General features: G+C 43.3%; 1 protein-coding gene across 16 annotated transcripts in view; it reads left to right on the forward strand.

The window, feature by feature from the left end:
• Positions 1–21624, forward strand: part of PTPRT (protein tyrosine phosphatase receptor type T) — a 1106784-nt gene that overhangs the window by 417073 nt on the left and 668087 nt on the right. For all 16 annotated transcript variants that reach the window (XM_084776217.1, XM_084776209.1, XM_084776218.1 and 13 more), the window contains exon 6: positions 7535–7709. In XM_084776217.1, the coding sequence (XP_084632343.1) occupies positions 7535–7709 (175 nt within the window). The remainder of the gene's footprint in view (positions 1–7534; positions 7710–21624) is intronic.

Here is a 21624-nt window from a genome sequence, read left to right on the forward strand (position 1 = left end):
TGATTGAGAATATATGTCCTTCTCTGACCAGATATAGCTGGTTACGTTGGTAACCAGACAAAACCTCTGGTAACCTTCTGCAAGCAGGAATGAGTCACCCTGAGGTCAGGAACGTGGCTGTGTACATACAGCCTGGGCTGGGTTTAGCCTTTGGTGCAGTAAAACAATGTCCAGCCCCCGGAAGTGGTCCTAGAGATGCAGCAGCTTTTGATTTGTGCGTTCTGAGTGTTCTGGGGGGCGCGCGGGGGGGGGGTGTGTTTGCCTCCTTGCTTTCTCCGGAAGGCCTGAGGATGAGATTAGATTTCAAGTTGTTGGGCTTCAGATCAAGGTCTGTGGCATTAGCATTGGCATCATTTGGGGAGCTGTTGGAGATGACAGTTATATGCCTTCAGCACAAGCCTCTGGAGTTCCCTTGTATGCGAGTCTGATGAACACTGAAAACTGAGAACCATGGCTCTAGACTAGTCTTCACCTTATCTGTCTAGTGCTGTATCAGGTGCTATAACTTGATTCTGTCTGTCTGTCTATCTCTGTCTCTGTCTCTGTCTCTGTCTCTGTCTCTGTCTCTGTCTGTCTGTCTGTCTGTCTGTCTGTCTGTCTCTCTCTCTCTCTCTCTCTCTCTCTCTCTCTCTCTCTCTCTCTCTCACACACACACACACACACACACACACAAACACACACACCTATATCTGTATCTATCTCACACTCCTTCTAACATGTGTGTTTTTGACTAGAGGCTGCAACCATTCCCAGACAACCAGGCCTGCCAGAGCAGTTGTTTCCTGCAAGATGAAATGAGGTGCTTTTCCAATGAACAAAAGTGTCTGGAGCTTGCAGGGTCTACGTTTCTTTACAGAGCCAGAGTCTAACTGTGCCTCATACACACTGGACAACCAGTGGGTGCTGGTGGCGAACAGCCTATCCCTGGGAGAGATCACCTAGGTTCAGTTCCTCCCCTCAGCAAAGTCACATAACGCTGTGCTCTGCTGGGGCTCACAGAGCAGATTCAGTATACCTGGGAACCTGCTAAAAACGAAGAATGCCAGGCCTCCCCCGCTAACCAGACAATCCCAATCTGCAGTTTTCACAAGGTCTCTACTCCAGGCCATGTTTCTCGGCGTCTCCTCCATCTTTACTCTAAGATGGCTTTAAATATATTAAAGACAGGGTGTTACGGTATAGCCCAGGCTGGCCTCAAACACTCTGCCTTCTTGTGTCAGCCTCCCAAGTGTTGGGGTCAGAGGTGTTCACCATCACACGTGTTTAATTAGGACTATTGATTATTATGACCCATGACATACTTGATCAAGCATCAGTTTGCTAAGATAAGAATACCGGGGTGTCTGGAGTCAGTCAGAGCTCCCAGTGGATGAGGTCTAAGCATTCCTACTCCACAGGCGACCATGATGTGGCCCTGAGCAGCAGCCATGAAAACTGCTGCTGTAGGCTATGCTAAGAGCAGGCGTCAGTCCACGCCCACCCTGCTTTTCCTTTGTAAAGTCGGCTATTTCAATGTTCTATTTCGTGTTTATGTTTTTGCCTTTTTGTTGTTTTGCTAGAATCTTTCCTCAGCCTGTAAATTCCTCTGGGCAGAAATTATACCTTCCCCACCCCACAGCCTCTCGTTTTCTGTTTTGTAAAATAATGAGTACATTTCCAGAGTGATTAATAATAGAATAGGTAAAGGGGAGAAAACTCGGAGTCCAAGCACCAGTAACAGCATCTACAAATGGAGATCAGCTGCAGTTCTCCTTAAAACCTTACATTGCTAACAAGTTCCCCAGAGCTACTGGGGTGGCTGGTCCAAGGACCCCCCTATGAGAACCTTCTCAGGGATTTTAAAAGGAAGAAGTAATCCTCAGTATGCTACCCAGCGTGCACAGTGATGAATAGAAACCAAGCCCTCAAAAATACCACTTAGGACCAAGTGTGGTACAGAATTATATCCCAGGCATGCCAGGGATCCTTGGGACATTCAGACCATCTTGGGCTATGTGGTAAGAGGCCAGCCTGGGCATAGGTTAGATGGTTTTAAGATCTTAAGACACAATCATATTAGCTTGACTTTTACTTCAGTGTTCACACTAATCCTGAATTGAACAAAGTATCCAATTCAATTGTGCAATTCGTGTGTGTGTGTGTGTGTGTGTGTGTGTGTGTGTGTGTGTGTGTGTGTATTAGGAAACATTATTTTATTGTAGAAAACCTGAGCTCTTTATATGGCCAATATTCAACCATGGCCAGTTCCAATAAAAAAACAACAGCCACACCTGTGGAGGCAAAACATTCAGAATCCTAATTTCAGAGCAATGCTTATTTGAATTCAGGGGCATCATGTGTAATTTACTGTAGGAGAAGGTAGAGACGGGAAAGTGCCAGGCAGCATGGATGCTGTTACTGTCCTTATTAGAGCCTCTTTAGAAGCCAGCGTCTTCATTCCCTGAGCCTGCGCATGCAGGCTACCTAAGGCGCCAGCCGCCCTTCTCCAGGAACCACCTTCAGCCATGTAAATTTCCTCATCTTGCTATATGAGTTACGACGAGCCACAAGTTCAAGTGTTGGCCCCTGGGCAACACTTTTTCTAGGCAAAGACTTCCCTTTCCACTAGTGACAACCTTTAAACCTGAAAAAAAATTTTACCCTGGGTATATAGGATATGTAAGACAGGCATGTAAATCAGATGTTCACTGGCAATAAATTATAATGAAATACTTTTAAATTCTTGGTATATACACATAATTTTATATTGAAGATGAAAGCCAATTTGACTTCTAATCAAATGGATATGCTTACTAATTTTTCCATAAAGAATTAAATCTTGGCTGAATATTTGATATTCCAGGATAGAGAGCCTCTTCAACACTTTTCAGAGTTCACCAACATCTTAATTTTATAATTGCTAGCAATAAGAACTCTGTTTTATTTATATAAGTATATAGTACCAAATGGCAGTAGCATGTTTAAGGACATTTCAGAAATTGTTAGATTTAATAATTAAAAAAAAAAAAACCTTCTCAATTCAGCTACTCAAACAACAGTTGAAACAGTCCAACATGGCATGGACAGTCAGACGTGGCATGGTGGCACGCACAATGCTCAGTGTTCACGCCACAGTTCGGGTCTCAGGGAAGCACTGTCTGAGATGTCGGCCCATAACATGTCTGTAGGGGATTGTCTTGAGTGCCTAACAAGGACCCGATCTGAAAGTGGGAGGTGCCAGTCCTTGGCTTTATACTGGGGGCTGCATATACTTTATGCAGGAGAATAGAAAAAGCTAGTTCGGTAGTAAACATGCACGCATCTGTTTCTCCCTCTTCTTTACTGTGGACGTGACTGGCTGCTTTAGGCTTCTGCCCTGTGGATTTAACACAAAATTATGAGCCGGATAACCCCCTTTCTCCCAGAATTTGCTTTTTGTCAAGGTACTTCATCAGCCAACAGAAATGAAAAGTAAGATGTTCCCTGCGTCAGTCAAGCCCGTGGACCTAGATTTCTGATCCTTTCCTTGTTTAACCACCATTTCCTCCTGTTATTCCCTTTACATCTCCTTCATCTGGGGCTGGGACAGTAACTGTGATGAGTGTTTCTCACACCCTCATCGTGTTTGAATCCCTTCTACATGTGGCCAAGTCTCTTCCCATTTGGGCACCTCTTTCCTGGTCTTGTAGCGTGCCCGTGAGCTCTTCCTCCAGAATCCTAGGTTCCTGCTCGCCTGTTTAGATCTTCAGCCTTCACCTGCCCTTATCTGTCTTGTTTGAACCAGCCACACGCACATGCTCACCCCATGAGCACTCATCTCTCTTAATTTAACCTTCATTTCTCCTTGCCTGTGGTCCATCCCGGCACTATTTCTGCCTTGATTCTGGGCCCTCCTGCTTGCTCCTGCCCCGCTGTTACCTGCTCCCAATATGACAAGTATGATTATCAAAAGGCCTGTTTTCCATAGATTTCATAAGACAACCTGCAATTTCCTATCCTTCAGTGGGAGAAAGGTTCTCAGTTCAGGAGCAGAACAGAAAAAAATGTGAACGGTTCAGGGGAAGGCACTTAATCCTCTTCAGTTCTGCCAGAATCTGACATCATTAAGAAGATAAGTAAATAATACTGGAGACAACATCAAGATAAAATGCAAATGAGCGGGACGAAGCTTTTATACTTAACCAATGCTTTCTTTTAGTATTAGTTTCCTATTGGTACTGAAATAAATTCTACAAACCAAACGACTCAGAAAAAAATTTGTTTTTTCTGCCATTGTAGACTTGAACAGTCAGTCAGAAAGGATGCTCAGTGAGTTCTGCGTGGCGCTGAGTCTGGTAGGCCACATTCCTTGAGGGTGTGACCAGCCTGTGACCCAAAGACTGCATGTGGCCAAGGACAGCTATGAATGCAGCCCACACAAAATTGTGAATGTAAAAGTGGTGAAGTTGTTGTGATTGTTTTGGTATTTGGTTGTGTGGTCCTTCTTTAATGTCAAATATATATATATATATATATTTAATTTTATGTATGTGAGTATTTTCCCTCATGTATGTGTACCATGTGCACGCAGTGTCTGAGTAGGCCAGATGAGGGCAGTAGATGCCTATAACGGTTATGATCTGCTCTGTGGGTGCTGGGAACAGGACTCAGGTTCTCTGGGGGAGCAGCCAGGGCCTTTACCTGCTAAGCCATCACTCCAGCCTTGCTTGCACAGCCTTTTAAACATGAACTTTGTAGATGAAAATGCTGTTTGACAATGACAAAATGTTGGGTATGCTTGTAAGGGTCTGGAGAGCATCCATTCCCTTCCATGTTATAAACATTACCCATGACCTCTTTAGCTCCTGATTCCCTCCTTCAGAATCAGATGAGCAGTTGTCTACTTCTGACCTGTCCTTCTGCCTATGCCTCCTTCTCTGACTCTCGTTACCCCCTTCTGCCTTCCCCCAACACCGCTTTAACGTGAGAACCCTGCGATATGTTGGTCCCAGGAAGATAACTCCAAATGACATTCCGAATCTTAACATTCTTGACTGAATCATTTTTCAAGTCTCTTTTGTTGGTATGTGCATGTGTGTGTATACACACACACATATATATGTATATATGTATATTATACATATTATATATATTCACAGGTTCTGGGTATTAGGGTATGGACATCTTTCAGAGCTATTATTGCACTAACAACATTTTTTTTTTTTTTTGCTAATTTCATGGTTAATTTGCAAAACTCTTGTAACGCCAGAATGTTCCTTTACGTGCTCAGTGTTTGTTCATGCGCCTGCTTATTTCTTCCTCACGGTGACTTCACCGGCGGGCAGCTTTGTGGAGAGGAGAAAAGAGATGGGAGGGGAGAGACAAAGAAACAAAAGCATTATAAATACATCCAGCTGGACAGTGTCTATCTAATTGCCCATCACAGACTTATCTGTATCACTATAGTATTCTTACACCACCTTGCTAAGAAATGGGGGAAATGGACCCCTTGGGTACCTGTATCTTCTGATGTCTGCTTCCCCTTATCCATTCAGTACCTTTTTCAAATCAGAGTTCGATTCTCATATTTACCAGAATCTTCTCTACCTCCTCATTGCACTACTGTGAAAGTGTGTGTGTGTGTGTGTGTGTGTGTGTGTGTGTGTGTGTGTGTGTGAGCTTCTTGTGCCTGGGTCTAAGTTGTATCCTCTCCTTCAAGGACACACCAAGGCATGCACAGGTGGTCGGCAGCTGCAGTCCCGGGGACTCCTGATCCCTTGCTTGGCTTTATTCTGGCCAGCCTAGGTCATTTGTGGCTTGGGAGAGAGGCTATGGCTACCTCTCTTGCTGTCCTGACTTTTGAAAGTGACATTTACTTTACTATTTGTAAATGTAGAGGTGATATATGTTTGAGACAAAAAAGTCTTAAGAATGTTAAAACAATAAAATGAAGGAAAATGTCCCCTTTGAGTCTCCTGACTAGTTTGAAGCAGGTCCTTACCTCTGGTGGGAGCTTTGGTGACTGTTTCCTGTCTCTTGCTTCACTGTATCCTGACAGCCTTGGTAATCCTCAGTTGCCTTATCGGTCACCATGCAGATGAACAGGTGGCCCTGCCTGTTGCTGTGTCCTCATTTTAATATGTCTGTGAGGGGAGGGAGGTGGGACAATGACATGTAAAAAATGGGTTATGGACACGGAGAGATTATTTACTTTGTGGAAGAAACAAGGGAGAGAGCATCTGGAAGGACTGTGGGCCTGGGCATCATACATCGCCAGGTTTCTCTAAACCCAACCAGACAATTAAAAATCCTCATTTCACCTTAGAGATAAAAATTACATTGGAGCAGGCAGTGAGGATAAAGTCTTAGGAGGAAGTGTTTGACTTGATGCTGGAAAGCCTGGATGAAGGATGTATTTGCTCTACATATTTATTTAACCTCTTTGACATTTGATTCTTCTGAGAAGCACGGCAGCAATGCACACCTCAACAAGGCTGTGAAGATTAAAACGGAGAATTATACAAAAGCACCCAGCTCAGGCTCTGTCATAGACTAGGTGCTTAGTAAATATCCACTCAAAATGCATCCGCATGCGTGCCTTGCCAGTGATTACAGCTTGCTACTGTGAAAGAATCTATTTAACCCAGAACATCAGGCCTAAAACTCGGGTTGCTGAAGACAAACCCCATGTGTGTATCTGCCGTGATCTTTCAAATCTTGGTACAGTAGGCACAGGAAATAAATGGAGTCTTGATTTAGTGGGGGGACTTACAGTCTCAGTTTGGGACCAGTCATGGGCCAGGATGTATGGAAAGTTTGTACAGCACAGAGAGGCACAGCTGCCTTTGAGATGGTGGCCTGAGCGAAGAGGGAACTTCCTATAGCTTGGGGCGAGCTGAATATGGATTTTCAGGGCGGGGGGGGGGGAGGGCTGCTCCCAGGGGCACAGAACATTCCAGGCAGAGGAAAGAGTGCATGGTAAGCATCCCCTATCCACAGCAACAGCCTAGAGCAGGTGGGGTCAAAGTCTATGGGTGGGTGAACCATGGACCACCAGCTGTGGTGCTGAAAGCCAGGCTGGTTACTGATGCTCTGGTTGGGATGGGTTTTGTTAATGTGCTTTGGGGAAGTATTGAGTCTTTGAGGATGAAGGAAAGTAGGAGGGAAGACGGTTAAAGGAACCAGCTCCAAATGTGTGCTGAGCAAGGAGTGGGCTGATTAGGAGGAGCTTTTGCCCCAGATCCTTCCAACCAGACATTCCTCCTCTTGACTCTTCTTTCTATTCCTTCCTTCATATTTTGTAAGAAAGGGTCTTATTATGTAGGCTGGCCTCAAAAATGTAAGCCTCCTGCCTCAGCTTTTAGAGTGATAGGCTGAAAGACATGCGCTAGTACATTCGGTGGCTTAGATTTATTTTTAAGTCAGAGCCATAGTTCAGCCTGGATAGAAAGTGTCATTATATTTCAGGAAAGTCCTGCCCCTCGGGAACATGCAAGGGTCATGGGGTCTATGTTGATGGTTCCAGGAAGCCTGTGATGCTATGATTTCTTCTCCTCTTCCCTTCCTGTGTCCTCAGCAATGGAATGGCAGAGACACGGCCCTCATGGTCACTCGAGTGGTCAACCACAGGCGCTTCTCAGCCACAGTCAGTGTGGCAGACACCTCTCAACGCAGTGTCTCCAAGTACCGCTGCGTGATCCGCTCAGATGGTGGGTCTGGTGTGTCCAACTATGCAGAGCTGATTGTGAAAGGTGAGTACCACCATGCCACGACTTTCCCAAGTGGCTGGTTACAGGACCTTCACCGCACCATTTTTACACAGCAAACTCCTTCTCTTACCCCATTGCTTCCTTTTCCTCTCAACAACGCGAGGCAGATTTCTAGTCACTGCACTCCCCAACACTCTCCCATATGGGATGCCTACATGTGGGATATATAACACAGAAGCAACCTCCAAATGTTAATTAAATTTATTTTTTTAAGTCAAGACAAACGCATGTCTTTTGTGCTTCAGTGACATCCCACTGAAATGTTCTCAGAATTGTTTGTGAGGAATTTTTAATGGAGAGCTCCATATAATGACGGTATTTCAAAAGGATGTTGAAATTGTGAACCTACCTCCCAAATGGTCTTTACTCAATGCTTCTCAGTTTCCTTCTGCTTGTTCACCTTGAAACCGTGGCTTCAAGTTTCTAGAACTTTTTGAGAAGGTCATGGAACCTCTAGGAGGCGGAGTTTGCTAGAGGAAGTACATCACGGGAGACAGGCATTGAGAGGCAATTGCCTCAGCCTTGGCCAACTTTCAGTTTGTTCTCTCTACTTTGTGTTTGCGATTGAAGATGTGATTTTTCATCTCCTGATCTGGCTGCCTGCTGCCATGCCTCCCCCTACCATCATGGATTCCTCTTCTATGACCACAAACTAGTATAAACTCTTCCTTCCGTAGGTTGCCTCAGGTCATGTGTTTATCACATCAGCAGAAAGGTAACTGATAACACATTTTCCTCTTTTTAAGAATCTTCATATTCAGAGTCATTAAGGTATTTCTAGATGTTTCTGTTTGAGTTATTTCTCGTGTGTGTGTGTGTGTGTGTGTGTGTGTGTGTGTGTGTGTGTATGTGTGTGTGTGTATGTGTGTGTGTGTGTATTATACTGAGCCAGATCCTTTCCTTAGATAAATTCTCTGGAAGTTGAGTTGGTAGGCCAAAGCGTTTATGGATTTTCTCCTTTGTATTGCAATATTGCTTTTGCAAAGAATGGCTTGGCGGTTTATATAGGCCACAACAGTGTATGAATGTATTCATTTTATCACTGCTATGTTCACTGATTAAATTTCAATATGGCAATATTTAGTGAATGAAATAATGAACCTGCTCATATTATGCCAGCTGTGGAATAATACCTGCTGTGCTTGAAGGGAGGAAAAAAAAACCTGCTTGATTCTCAGAAGGCTCTGGGGTTTTTGTTGTTGTTGCTGTTGCTTTGGTTTTATTTGAGCATGGATTGGTGTAAAAAACTCTGACTTCACTTCCCTGGCTCTGTGTGACTGGTGGCTTTAGTACGCCCAGAACGGAGATCTGAACTGGCTGGCCCCTCCGATCTGAACTGTCTTGACTGCAGGTGGATTTTCACATGGAGGACGATGTGCTCTCCCTCACATCATTTCATCTCCTTTCCTACTGTGATGGCTAAGATTGGTCGTCAACTTGACAGGACCTAGAATCCAGTAGGAGTGGAGGTGCTCTGGCGGTGCCTGCCCATCAGCAGTTCTCTAGATTTTACCATAGGACGTACCTGTGAGGGGCTGTCTGCATTAAGTTAACATGGGAAGGCTGTCTTAAGTGTGGCCAGCACTGTCCCATGAGCTGGAGGCCTGGACTGAACAGGGAGGACAAAGTGAGTGCCAGCATTCAGTTCCTTCTGCCCCATGACTGTGAATGAGATGTAGCCAGCTGCCTCAAGGTACTGTTGCTATGACTACCTACCATCACAGACTTTCCTTGGGACCCAACTAAACCATCCTCTAAGTTGCTTTTAACAGGACATCTTATCACAGCACGGAAATAGGGAAAGTAAAGAACGCACCTAGATAGCTCTTAGCACACACCACAGGAATGACTTCATTTTCTCTCCCTTTGCAGACGTGAGCTCTGGGAAAGAGAGGGTGTTTTCTTGTCTCTGTTAAGTGTCGCCGTTCAAGGGCTATGCCTAGCACAGGTCCTGTGTTCATTGAACCAGAGACGTTGCTAGTGTTTGGCTACTCATGGTCCGATCATTTCATGAGTCTCAACCTTAAGATTTCCGTGGACTGGTGATGGGTGAATGAATTATTCGTTTCAGCAGGCACTTATTTCACCACCAGAATGTCGTGAACCTTTAAGCTGGAGATCAACAAATTAGGTGGTCATGAACAAAATAATACCAGGGGCAAAAAAAACAAAAAAAAAAAACCCAAAACCACCTACCTTTAAGTCCATTCACTTGAAGTGCCATTAATATATAAAAGAAACCGTCACTTTGATCACATTAGGCTCAGATCTTTGCTTTTCTGGTCCCATGAGATTGATTCATGTGACACAGTGGCCTTTGCAGGCCTTTCAAATACTCAGTGAATGTGTAATTTCCTGAGCTGTACCCTGGTACACTCACTGCGCTTTTTCATGGTTGATTTCCCACTCTGCTGTGGGAGACCCACAGTGGGATGCCCCGTTCTCTTATGTTCACCGTCTTTCAGGCTCCTTACATGTACCTGCCTGGTATGGAGTCGGGATGAGGGGGTGGGAAGGACTATGGGAGTCAGTGCGGTACCCCAAAATTTGTATTCACAGAAAAAAAAATGGGACCAGAAATGTTAGTATTGTTCTTGCCCTGAGTCTTCTGTTTTGTCAGAGTAGCGAAGTGTTGGGAGTGCTAGTCCACGGGCTTCTGGAGCAAGGAGCTTGCTGAAGGAGTGCTGCCTCCATGTGGAGAGGCGGTCCTGGGAATATGCTTTGTCCTTTGTTGGCTGTGCCAATGGAGGCCTAATTAAGGCAAAGAGGCTAGTATGGCGTTCTGGTCCCAGGTGCATTAGCCAAGTGTGTCATTGTAACCAGCAGCTACTGCTGCTCTATAACCGCCCCCTCTCCCATACTCCCTCCTTTGAGAGCTGTGCTGGGAGACTCTCCAGCTCCTCCACAGCAAGCAATGGTGCCTTGGTACCTTCTGTAACCTTGCCCCATTTAATGACACCTTGATGAAATTCATCTACTTTTTTTGGCACAGGATTTCAATTTTTTTTTCCAGTGCCTTTCCCCCACATTTTGATGGGTGGGTGATAAGCCATGTGCTTGGTCCCTTGAGTATAGATGAGCCCCCTCACATTTGCTGTCTCATTTGCTCTTAATTGCAGCTCTGAGTATTGGTTTTATTTCAGCTTATTTTAGAGGTGGGAGAGCCAGCCCAGCAGGGTTGAGGAGCAGAGGGTCATCCTAAGGGGAAAGCTGATGTTGGGTCTGAGTCTGAGGTGTGATACTTTAGTGACACTGAGGGGCCTGGGGCTTGGGGCCTTATCGGCTCCTGGTGTCACAATGTTATAATCGGTGCCAAAGGGGTACAGATAACAGGTGAGCAGGTACAGACACCCACCCCATACACATAAGGCGGTGAGAGGTAGGGGAACTCAGTGGTACCCGGAGGAAACCTGCCAGCCTGCAGTATATACCCAGTGGCCAAATGAAGGTAGGGCTCAGAGCATTTAAGGACAGGATCTTCTGAAGAAGGACTGTTTCCACTAAAATCCCCCTTTAGCTTTGGCTGAGCCCATGGCTCACATACCTCCGTACTGAAATATTTGAATTCAAAATGAAAAGAAAAATAATAGTCATCCTTTTACCAGGGAAAGCAGCAGAAATATCTGAAAAGCAACAGAAACCAAGTCTTCCTAAGGGCCACTTGCTGTTGGAGCAGTGGCCCACATTGTCATTCCTCTTCCTGAGTGATGACGGATTTTGCTCTTCACAGATAGTGTAGGCTGAGGAGTTAGGCTTGGACATCCAGCTGAGTCTGGGGCATGAGAGAAAGAAAATGATCCTTAAGTCGTTTCTTTCCATTTGCACAGTAACGCCCGAGTCAAGATGCCTAGTTTGGAGTCCCGGACCTATCTTGATCCAGCTCTGTGACTTCAAACATGATCTCAATGTCTCAAGGCCTCAGCAGATACATCTGGAAACAGAGTTATAGGATTTTATTCCAGGGAGGATGTGGTAGGGGTGAAATGAGTTGATCAAGCCGGAAGGGCTCAGAGCCGTATCTGATACACATGGTCCTAGAAGTGAGCAAATGAATAGTATGTCAGATGGGTTTTCCCAGGTGAGGAAGTGGAGGACTTAGTGATGGATGAGACATCTCGCCCAGTACCTCGGTTGCCTTGGAGAAATCATGTAAGATCAATGTAAACTGGGGTGGAGGTATTTAATCCCCACATAGTAACGCTTGAGCCTAAGGGAAGAAAAGATACGTAAAGATGTAGCTGGGGTGCATCACGGTTATGGGGTCTATGTAGGTCTGAGTTCTCCGGGTCCTCTTGAGTATCTAGTTTTTTGATGAGCCATTGAGGCTCAGTACACGGTCCTTCTGTCATCAGCATCACCTGGTTACACGGGCCACCTCTTTTACTGTGTGTCATTCATTCAAACTGTGACCTCTCTGTGACTGAGAGGTCACAGTCCCCCTTCACTCAATACCTGAGGTACCGGGCATGGAGGAAGGCCTGTGCAATAGCTTCTATGGCAAATGTGCACATTGTGATGAGCAGAGCAAGCCCAGGCTGAGTCCCTGCCTCCCTGCACACTGCATGCCCACGTGTTGGCCTGGCTCTCCAGCATCCTCACAGAGCAAAAATCATGCCTTTAGAGGATGCAGCCTAATCTTAGCTGTAGGTAGTATCAGCATTCTCTAGGCGGCTCAGACCGCAATGAAAGCAAATTGGAATTACTTAATTCTGAAGAGCTGTTTATTGAGTTGTGATAATGTACTGGCTATATGTTAGATTACTCTGTAATTGAGGTTTCACTCAGTTGACAGCCCATCCTGTGCCTACCTGTTCCAGGCCAGTGCTCATAAACGCTCCCTTTCTCTCCACCTATTTCTGATCTTAGTGGTGTCTTCCGCTTCAGGGTGTTTTGCTTGGCTGAAGGACTTGAGTGGCCCCGCCAAAGTTACTCAGCAGCATTCTAACAGTCAGAAATTGGTGATTTGTAAATGTATTGTCCAAATCCATTTCCTACCCTACCAAGTTCTCAGAACTTGTCAACACGGAGTTAGTGTCTCCAGAGAATGAGGTGGCTGGCTCTGTGGATCATCAGGTGAGTCCAACTGGAGCTTGGTGGTTGAGTCAAGATTAGGGATTGTAGGTTAAAACACATCTAAATTCCAGTCTTGGCCTTGGTCTCTGCTGCCTGTGGTGACTTCAGGTAAAGCACACATTTATTCCTGGCCCCATCTATTTATCTATACAATGGGGATAACTATGTTTATCTGACAGGTTCTGTCTTAGTCAGTGTCTTAGTCAGTTTTCCCCATGGCTGTAGTCACAGGCAACAACAGCAGCAACAACCACAACAATGCTAAAAATATCTAGTGTCTACATGACCCAGAAGCCTGACTTGGGGTACAAGACCGTGGGGTGGGTTCTGGCTTCATTCCTGTGTGAACTCAGCTCAAGGCAGTGTAGAAACCACCACTTACTACCACCTTCCGTTGTGTTAGAGCAGATTGCGTGGGGCTGTCTATCCTCGGCTTCTTGGGGCCTCCAGTCTCTGGTGCAGCTCTTTCCCTCTATTGCCACAATAAAATCAGCTACAGGAAATATACAGATGAAAATATGCACGCCTGTGAGTCTCAAAACTTTCCGTCTCGAGACAGGAAGAGGGCTGGACTTGTCACGCCCCACTCTGTTCAGCTGGATGGTTACTCCAGCTGCCTTCTTACTTGAATCTTGCCCAACTGAGATCTGCTTTTCCTGTAGCACCCTGAGTGATAATTAGAAATCAGAATTTACAGCCTGGTATTCTCTTGCAAGGCCTTCAGAGCTATGGAGATGAATCACTCAGTAAAGTACTTGCCATGCAAGCTGTTGGGATCCCAAGTTCAGATCTCCACTAGAGGTATAAAAGCTGGCAATCGTGGCTTGTGTCTGTAATCCTGAGCTTGGAAGGCAGAGACAGGAGGACCCCTGCAGCTCACTGACCAGCCGACCTAACTGAACTGGTGTCTCCAGGTTGGGTGAGACACCCTGTCTCAGAAGATAATGTGGAAAGTGAGGGATGGAAGAAAATACCAGGTGTTGATCAGCTGCACACACTCACACGTGAATACCACACACATACATAGTCAGACGTGAGTATCACACACATACACACACCCATGAATATCACATGCACACATACATGACTATCACACACACACGACTATCACACACTGAATGCATGCCAGATACACATGCGCAAACACAGACCCTTCAGCTGTTTGTATCATATTTCAGAACACCATTCACACTTTTGCCATGGCCGCTTGGTCTTCTCTCTGCCTCTTTGATTCCTGACCCGTAGCCCCAAGCTTGCCTTCTCACCCCGTCTCTGAGCCCACCAATCCTTCTCTTCCCACCGATCCTTTCCTTCTTTGAAAGATACCAAGCCAGTTCTGACTCAGGACCTTTGTGCTTGCCTTTCTCTTTGCCTGAAGTTATTTTTCTTTCTGGTAATCGAATAACTCACTTGTTTCGTGGACTCTGGCCTCTGCCCTGATAGCTGCTTCTCAGAGAAGCCACTGACAGCCTCCTCTAACAGAGCACTCATCCTATTTCCAGCTATACCTTCTGTAGCTTAAACCCTTTGTGCTATGCTTTGGTTTCCTCAATAGGTTTTGTCACAATCAGGCATTGTCATTTTTAGCTGTGTACATGTGAGAGTCATTGCTAAAGCAAAATATCTGAGTAAGTACTACATGAAAAGAAAGACAAACTTTATTTGTCCCATGATCCATTGATTGGGACATTTTTGGCAGAGTACTGAAAGAACGGCAAGGGTGGGGCATAATACGGTAGCGCAAACTGCTCACTTGAGGACCAGGAAGCAAAGGCAGATGAGGCCAAGGTCCCTTAAAGGGACACCCTAGATGAGCTTATAGTTAACTTTTGTATGACTAGGACCAAAGATCCAACCAAACAACTAAAGGAAGGATGAAAGGAAGTATTTGTCTCGGCTCACATTTTCCAAAGGCTCGATCCCTGACTTCTTGACCCCATGTCCTTGAGCAAAGTGCCATTGTAGTGGCAGAGTATGTGGCTAAATGAATTCTTAATGATAGACAAGAAACAGAGAGAAGAGGCTACAGGAAGTGGGCAGAGAAATATGGAGTCCCAAGGTCATGCTCCCATTTACCTACATCCTCCAAAGGCCCCACCTTCTATTTTCCATCACCTCTCTATGGATGATACCATCATATTATGAATCCATGAAAGATATAATCAATTCAGTAGGTCGCAGATTGCTGATCGAACTGTCTTTGGAAACTGGGATCCCATTACAGATGCACCCAAAGGAGAGCTTTATTTACCTCCTAAGTATTTCAGTTTCAGATCAACTTGACAGTAGTAACCATTATAGACCTCCCAGTGGGCTTCCCCTTCTAAGAGTCTCATCACCTTCCAACAGAATGATCCTGGGGACCACATTGGCTTTGGGCACGGGGTGGACATTTAACATCAGGACTGTAGCTTTGTGATGCTCATGTCTTCTCTCAGAGCATGGGTATCTGAAGTGAGCAGTTTTGTGAGTCCAGTTTCCTGCTGGGTCCACAATACAGAGTCAGCGCCTGACACATAGGGGCACCCACACATCTGCCTACGGAGAACTCCAAGTTACCCACTAGAAGCATGAAGCTCTACTAGGGGCCTTCACCATCCTTTTCTTATATTATTATTTTCAATTAAAGTTTTATCTTATTTTTATTAAGTAATTAATTTACTTCACATTACTTCCCAATCAGATCTCCCCCCCCTTTATCTTCCTAGTCTTTCCTTCTCACTTTCCCCTACCTGTAGTCACCCCTCCTCCTCCTCCTCATAAAACACATCTTGGCATACAAATTTCAGCAACAGTAGGTACATCTTTTATTGAGGCTAGACAAGGCAGCTCAGTTAGGGGAAAGCGATCTAGATGCAGGCATCAGAGTCAGAGACAGCCCCTGCTCCTGCTCGCATCCCACATAAGAACCAAGCTCCACCTCTGTTACATATGTGTAGGGGGCCTAAGTCTGTCCCATGCGTGCTCTTTTGGTGTTTCAGTCTCTGTGAGACCCTATGGGCCCAGGTTAGTTGATTCTGTAAGTTTTCTTGTGGTGTCCTTCACCTCTCTGACTCTTTCAATCCTTCCTGCCCTTCTTCCACAAGGTTCCCCGAAATCCAGCTAATGTTTGACTCTGGGTCTCTGCATCTGTTTCCATCAGCCTCTTAGATGACAGTTATGTTAGCCTCCTGTCCACAAGTATAGTCAACTTAAAGTATAGTCAGTTAAGGAACATCTGGGTTGTTTCCAGTTTCTGGCTGTTACAAATAAAGCTGCTATGAAAATAGCTGAGCAAGTGTCCTTGTGGTATGGTAGAGTATCTTTTGGGTGTATGCCTAAGAGTGGTATAGCTGGATCTTGAGGTGGAACTATTTCCAATTTTCTGAGAAACCACCATATTGATTTCCAAAGTGGTTGTACAAGTTGGCACTCCCACCAGCAATGGAGGAAGGTTCCTCTTTTTCCACATCCTTGCCAGCATGAGATGTCACTGAGAGTTTTTTTTTATTTTAGCCATTCTAATAGGTGTAAAATTCTTAAAATAATTCTAATGTACATTTCTCACATGACTAAGGATGTACTGAACATATTAAAAGTGCTTCTTGGCCATTAGAGATTCTTCTGTCGAGAATTCTCTGTTTACCTCTGTTTTAATTGGGTTCTTTGTTGATGTCTAATTTCTTGAGTTCTTTATATATTTCGGTTATCAGTCTTCAGTTGGATGTAGGGTTGTTGAAGATCTTTTCTCATTCTGTAGGCTGCTGTTTGGATCTTTTGATGATGTCCTTTGCCTTATAGAAGCTTTTCAATTTCGTGAGGTCCCATATATTATTTTTTTTCAATTTTAGAGCTTGAGCTATTGGTATTCTGCTCAGAAAGTTGTCTCCTGTGCCAATGAGTTCAAGGCTCTTCCCCACTTCCTTTTCTATAAGATTCAGTGTATCTGATTTTATGTTGAAGTCTTTGATCTATTTGGACTTGAGTTTTGTGCAAGGTGATACATATAGATCTATTTGCAGATATGCAGATATTTAGTTAGACTAATACCATTTCTTGAAGATGCTTTCTTTTTTCCATTGTATAGTTAGAGTTTACTTCTGGGTCTTTGATTCAATTCTATTCACCAACCTGTCTGTTTTTAGGCCAAACACCATGAAGTTTTTATTACTATTACTCTTAGTACAGCTTGAAATCAGAGATGGTGATACTTCCAGAAGTTCTTTTATTATGTAGGGTTGTTTTAGCTATCCTGTTTTTGTTTTTGTTTTGTTTTTTTTGCTTTTCCATATGAAATTGAGAATTGTTCTTTCAGGGTCTGTAAAGGATTGTGTTGGAATTTCATTGAATGAGTAGATTGCTTTTCATAAGGTGGCCATTTTTACTTTGTTAGTCCTATGAATCCATGAGCATGGGAGATCTATCCATCTTCTGATATCTTCTTCATTTTCTTTCTTCAATGACTTGAAGTTCTTAGTTCTTGACATACAGGTATTTCACTTGTTGGTTAGAGTTACATCAAGATATCTTATAGTTTTCGTGGCTATTGTGAAGGATGTTATTTTTCTAATTTCCTTCGCAGGCCATTTATTATTTATATAAAGAAGAGCTACTGACTTTTTTGAGTTAATTATGTATTCAGCCACTTTGCTAGTGGTGTTTACCAGCAGTTGTAGTTCTATAGTAGAAATTTTGGCATCACTTTTGTATACTACAATATCATCAGCAAATAGCAATACTTTTATTTCTTCCTTTCCAATTTGTCTTCCTCTGATCTCCTTTTTGGTCTTATTGCTCTAACTAAAACTTCAAGTACTGTGTGAAAAAGATGTGGAGAGAGTGGACAGCCTTGACTTGTCCTTGATTTTAGTGGGATTGCTTTGGGTTTATCTCCATTTAATTTGATGTTTACCATCAGCTTGCTGAATATTGCCTTTATTATGTTTAGGTATGTGCCTTGTATCCCTGATCTCTCCAAGCCTTTAATCATGAAGGAGAGTTGGATTTTGTCAAAGGCTTTTTCACCATCTAAGGAGATGATCATGTGATTTTTTTTCCTTTCAGTTTGTTTCTATAGTGTATTACATTGCTTGATTTTCCTATGTTTAACCATCCCTGAATCACTAGGATGAAGGGTACTTGATCATGATAAATGATGTTTCCGATGTGTCCTTGGATCCAGTTTGTGAACATTTTATTGAGTGTTTTTATGTCAATGTTCATAAGGGAAAAATGGTCTAAAATTCTCATTCTTTGTTCAGTCTTTATGTGGTTTACGTATCACTGTGTCTGTGGGCTCATAGAATGGATTTGGCAATGTTCCTTCCATTATTTTTATTTTGTGGAATAGTTTGAAGAATATTAGTATTAGCTCTTTTTAGAAAGTCTGGTAGAATTCTATGATTAAAAACCATTTTGTCCTGAGCTTTTTTTTTTCTTTTTGGTTAGAAGAATTTTAATAACTGCTTATATTTCCTTACAGGCTATAGGCCTATGTAAATTGTTTACCTGATCTTGATACAGCTTTGGTATGTGGTATATATAAAGAAAACCATCCATTTCATTTATATTTTGCAATTTTGTGGCATACGGGTTTTTGAAGTAAGATCTAATGATTATTTGGATTTCCTCAGTGTCTGTTGTTATGTCCTGTTTTCATTTCAGATTTTGTTAATTTGTATATTTTCTTTCTGCCTTGTAAGGGTTTGTTTATCTTGTTGACTTTCTTACAGAACCAACTCTTGGTTTCATTGATTCTTTGTATTCTACTTGTTTCTATTTTATTGATTTTTATCACTTAGTTTGGTTATTTCCTGCCATCTACTCCTCCTGGGTTTGTTTACTTCTTTTTGTTTTAGAGGTTTTAGGTGTGCTTTTAAATTCCTAGTATGAGAACTCTCCAGTTTCTTTATGAAGGCACTTAGTGCTATGAACTTTCCCCTTAGTACTGCTTTCATTGTGTCCCATAAGTTTTGATATGTTGTGCATTCATTTACATTAAATTCCAGAAAGTGTTTAATTTCCTGAGTAGAGAGTTGTCCAGTTTCCATGAATTTGTAGGCTTTCTGCGATTTCTGTTGCTGTTGAAGTCTGGGTTTGATACATGGTTGCCTCATTAAATGCAGGGGATTATTTCTATTTTCTTGTATCTGTTGAGACTTACTCTATGACCTAGTCTATTTCGGCGAATGTTCTATGAGTTGCTGAGAAGTATGTTCTTTTGTGTTTCACTTAAATGTTCTGTAGACATCAGTTAGGCCCATTTGACTCATAACATCTGTTAGTTTCATTATTTCTCTGTTTAGGGCATAGACATTCAGAATTGAGACATCATATTGGGGGGCGCCTTAGTTTGATGAGTATGATGTGTTGTTCCCATCTCTTTTGATTAATCTTGGTTAAAAGTCTATTTTATTAAATATTAGAATGGCCACTGTGGCTTGCTTTTTGGTCCATTTCCTTGGAAAATCTTTTTCCAGCCCTTTACTCTGAGGTAGTGTCTATCTTTGTTGTTGAGGTATGTTTCCAATATGTAGCAGAATGATAGATCCTGTTTTCACATCCATTCTGTGAGCCTGTGTCCTTTTTGGGGGAATTGAGTCCATTGATATTGAAAAATATTAATGACTAATGATTGTTAATTCCTATTATTTTGATGTTCTTGTTGGTAGTGGGTTTGTGTGTGTGTGTGTGTGTGTGTGTGTGTGTGTGTGTATGCTCACTCCCCTCCTTTTGGATTTGCTGATATGCAATTATTTAATTCCTGTTTTTTCTTGGGAGTAGATAACCTCCTTGGGTTGGAGTTCTCCTTCTGGTATTTTCTGTATGACTGGATTTGTTGATATTTTAAATATTTTATTGTCATAGAATATCTTATTTTCTCCATCTTCAGTGATTGAAAGTTTAGCTGGGTATAGTAGTCTTGGCTGGCATCTTTGGTCTCTTAGGATTTGCAAGACATCTTCCCAGGCCCTTCTGGCTTTTAAAGTCTCTGATGAGAAGTCAGGTGTAATTCTAATATGTCTGCCTTTATATGTTAATTGGCCTTTTCCCCTTGCAGCTTTTTAATATTCTTTCTTTGTTCTGTACATTTATGCTTTTAATATTATGTGGTGAGAGGGTCTTCTTTTTGGCCCAATCTCCTTGGTGTTCTGTAAAGTTTTTGTACATACATAGGCATCTCTTTTTAGGTTGGGTAAATTTTCTTCTATGATTTTCTTGAAAAAAAAATTTTTTTTTTGGTTTTTGAGCTGGAATTTTTTTTTCCTTCTTCTTTCCTATTATTCTTAGGTTTGGTCTTTTCGTAGTATCCCAGATTTACTGGAGGTTTTGTGGCACGAACTTTTTAGATTTAACATTCTCTTTGACTGATGTATTAATTTCTTTTATTGCTTTGTCTATACCTGGGAGTCTCTCTTCCATCTCTTATATTTTGTTGTGATATTTGCATTGGCAGTTTCTGTTCTCTTGCCTAGGTTTTCCATCTCATGGATTTCTTCAGTGTGTGTGTGTGTGTGTGTGTGTGTATGTGTGTGTGTGTGTGTGTGTGTGTGTGTTTATTTTTTCTATTTCCATTTTCAGGGCTTAAATAGTTTTATTAATTTGCTTCACTTGTTTGAATGTATTTTCCTGTATTTCTTTAAGGGATTCATTCCTTCCTTCTTTAAAGGCCTCTATCATCATAATCATATTGGAATTAAAGTCATTTTCTCATGCTTCAGCTGTATTTGGGTAACTAGGGCTGCTGTGGTGGAATAGCTGGGCTCTGGTGGTGCCATATTTCCATGGCTCTTGTTGATTGTGTTCTTATGCTAGCTTTCAGCCATCTGTTTGTACCTAGTGCTGTCAGGTGTCCAGGAATGCAAGCAGCATTGTCGTCCAGAACATGGAACACTGGAGAGCAGGTGCAATTTACTGTGATTGGGGCACTTGGCAGGCAGGGTACTTGTGGGGGAGGGGGTTCTCCTCTCATTGTCCCTGGTGCTATCAGGCCTCCAGGAACACAGGCAGAGCTGTGGGCCTAGAAATGAAGCACACAGAGGATAGGACACAGCTCACTGCTGCTGCTGGGATAGATCCCAGGGGACCCTGCCTGCAAGGTATTGGGCAGGAAGGTATCTCACCTGGCTGTCCCTGGGGTCAGCATGCCTCCAGAAATGCAGGCAGAGCTGCATGCAAGGAGATGGAGCACATGGGGGACCAAATGTTTTCTTATCTTTGGTTGACACATGGGAACTGCACATTTTATGGAACACAGTGAGACACCTGAGTGTGCTCACCTTGAAGGGGCGCTTGTTACCTTAAATGATAAGAGACGTCTCCTTCCTTTTGGAGGCTCTTCTTGTTTGAATTCAGTTTGTCTTCTACCCCTGAGGAAGTTTATCTCCTTTGCAGCTACCTGCTTTTCTTTTTCTTCTCCTTTAAGCATACATTTTTCATCACTCTTTTTTTTTCTTCCCCTAGAACCTACAAGCCATGTAGTGCCCTGTGCCTTCTTTATGCCTCCCTGTGATCTGTGTTGGCTGTTATTTGGAGCTTGAGTCCACCTTCTTTGGTCATGCTGTCATGTGGCCGTTAGATCATCATTTTCTTAAGATCAAGCTTTTGGGCCCTCTTAAATTCTTTTTAAGGGAAGGACTCTTGCATCCTGATGAGCCCTACTTATTTCCTCAGGAGTGCTTTATCTGCAAGTATGTGCATCCAGTCCAGTTTGGCCTGAAAGTTGAACAACTTTTCCCACTAGCTCTACCTCTTCCATGCCTCCCACTTCCTGCCAGTCCTCAGAGAATCCTCAGCAGCTAGTCCTCTCTGAAGACTTAGTTCTCTTTAGGGTAGTCTTCCTCTG

This window comes from Acomys minous (genome assembly GCF_964271855.1).
Source record: "Acomys minous genome assembly, chromosome: 3".
NCBI classification, from domain to species: Eukaryota; Metazoa; Chordata; class Mammalia; order Rodentia; family Muridae; genus Acomys; species Acomys minous.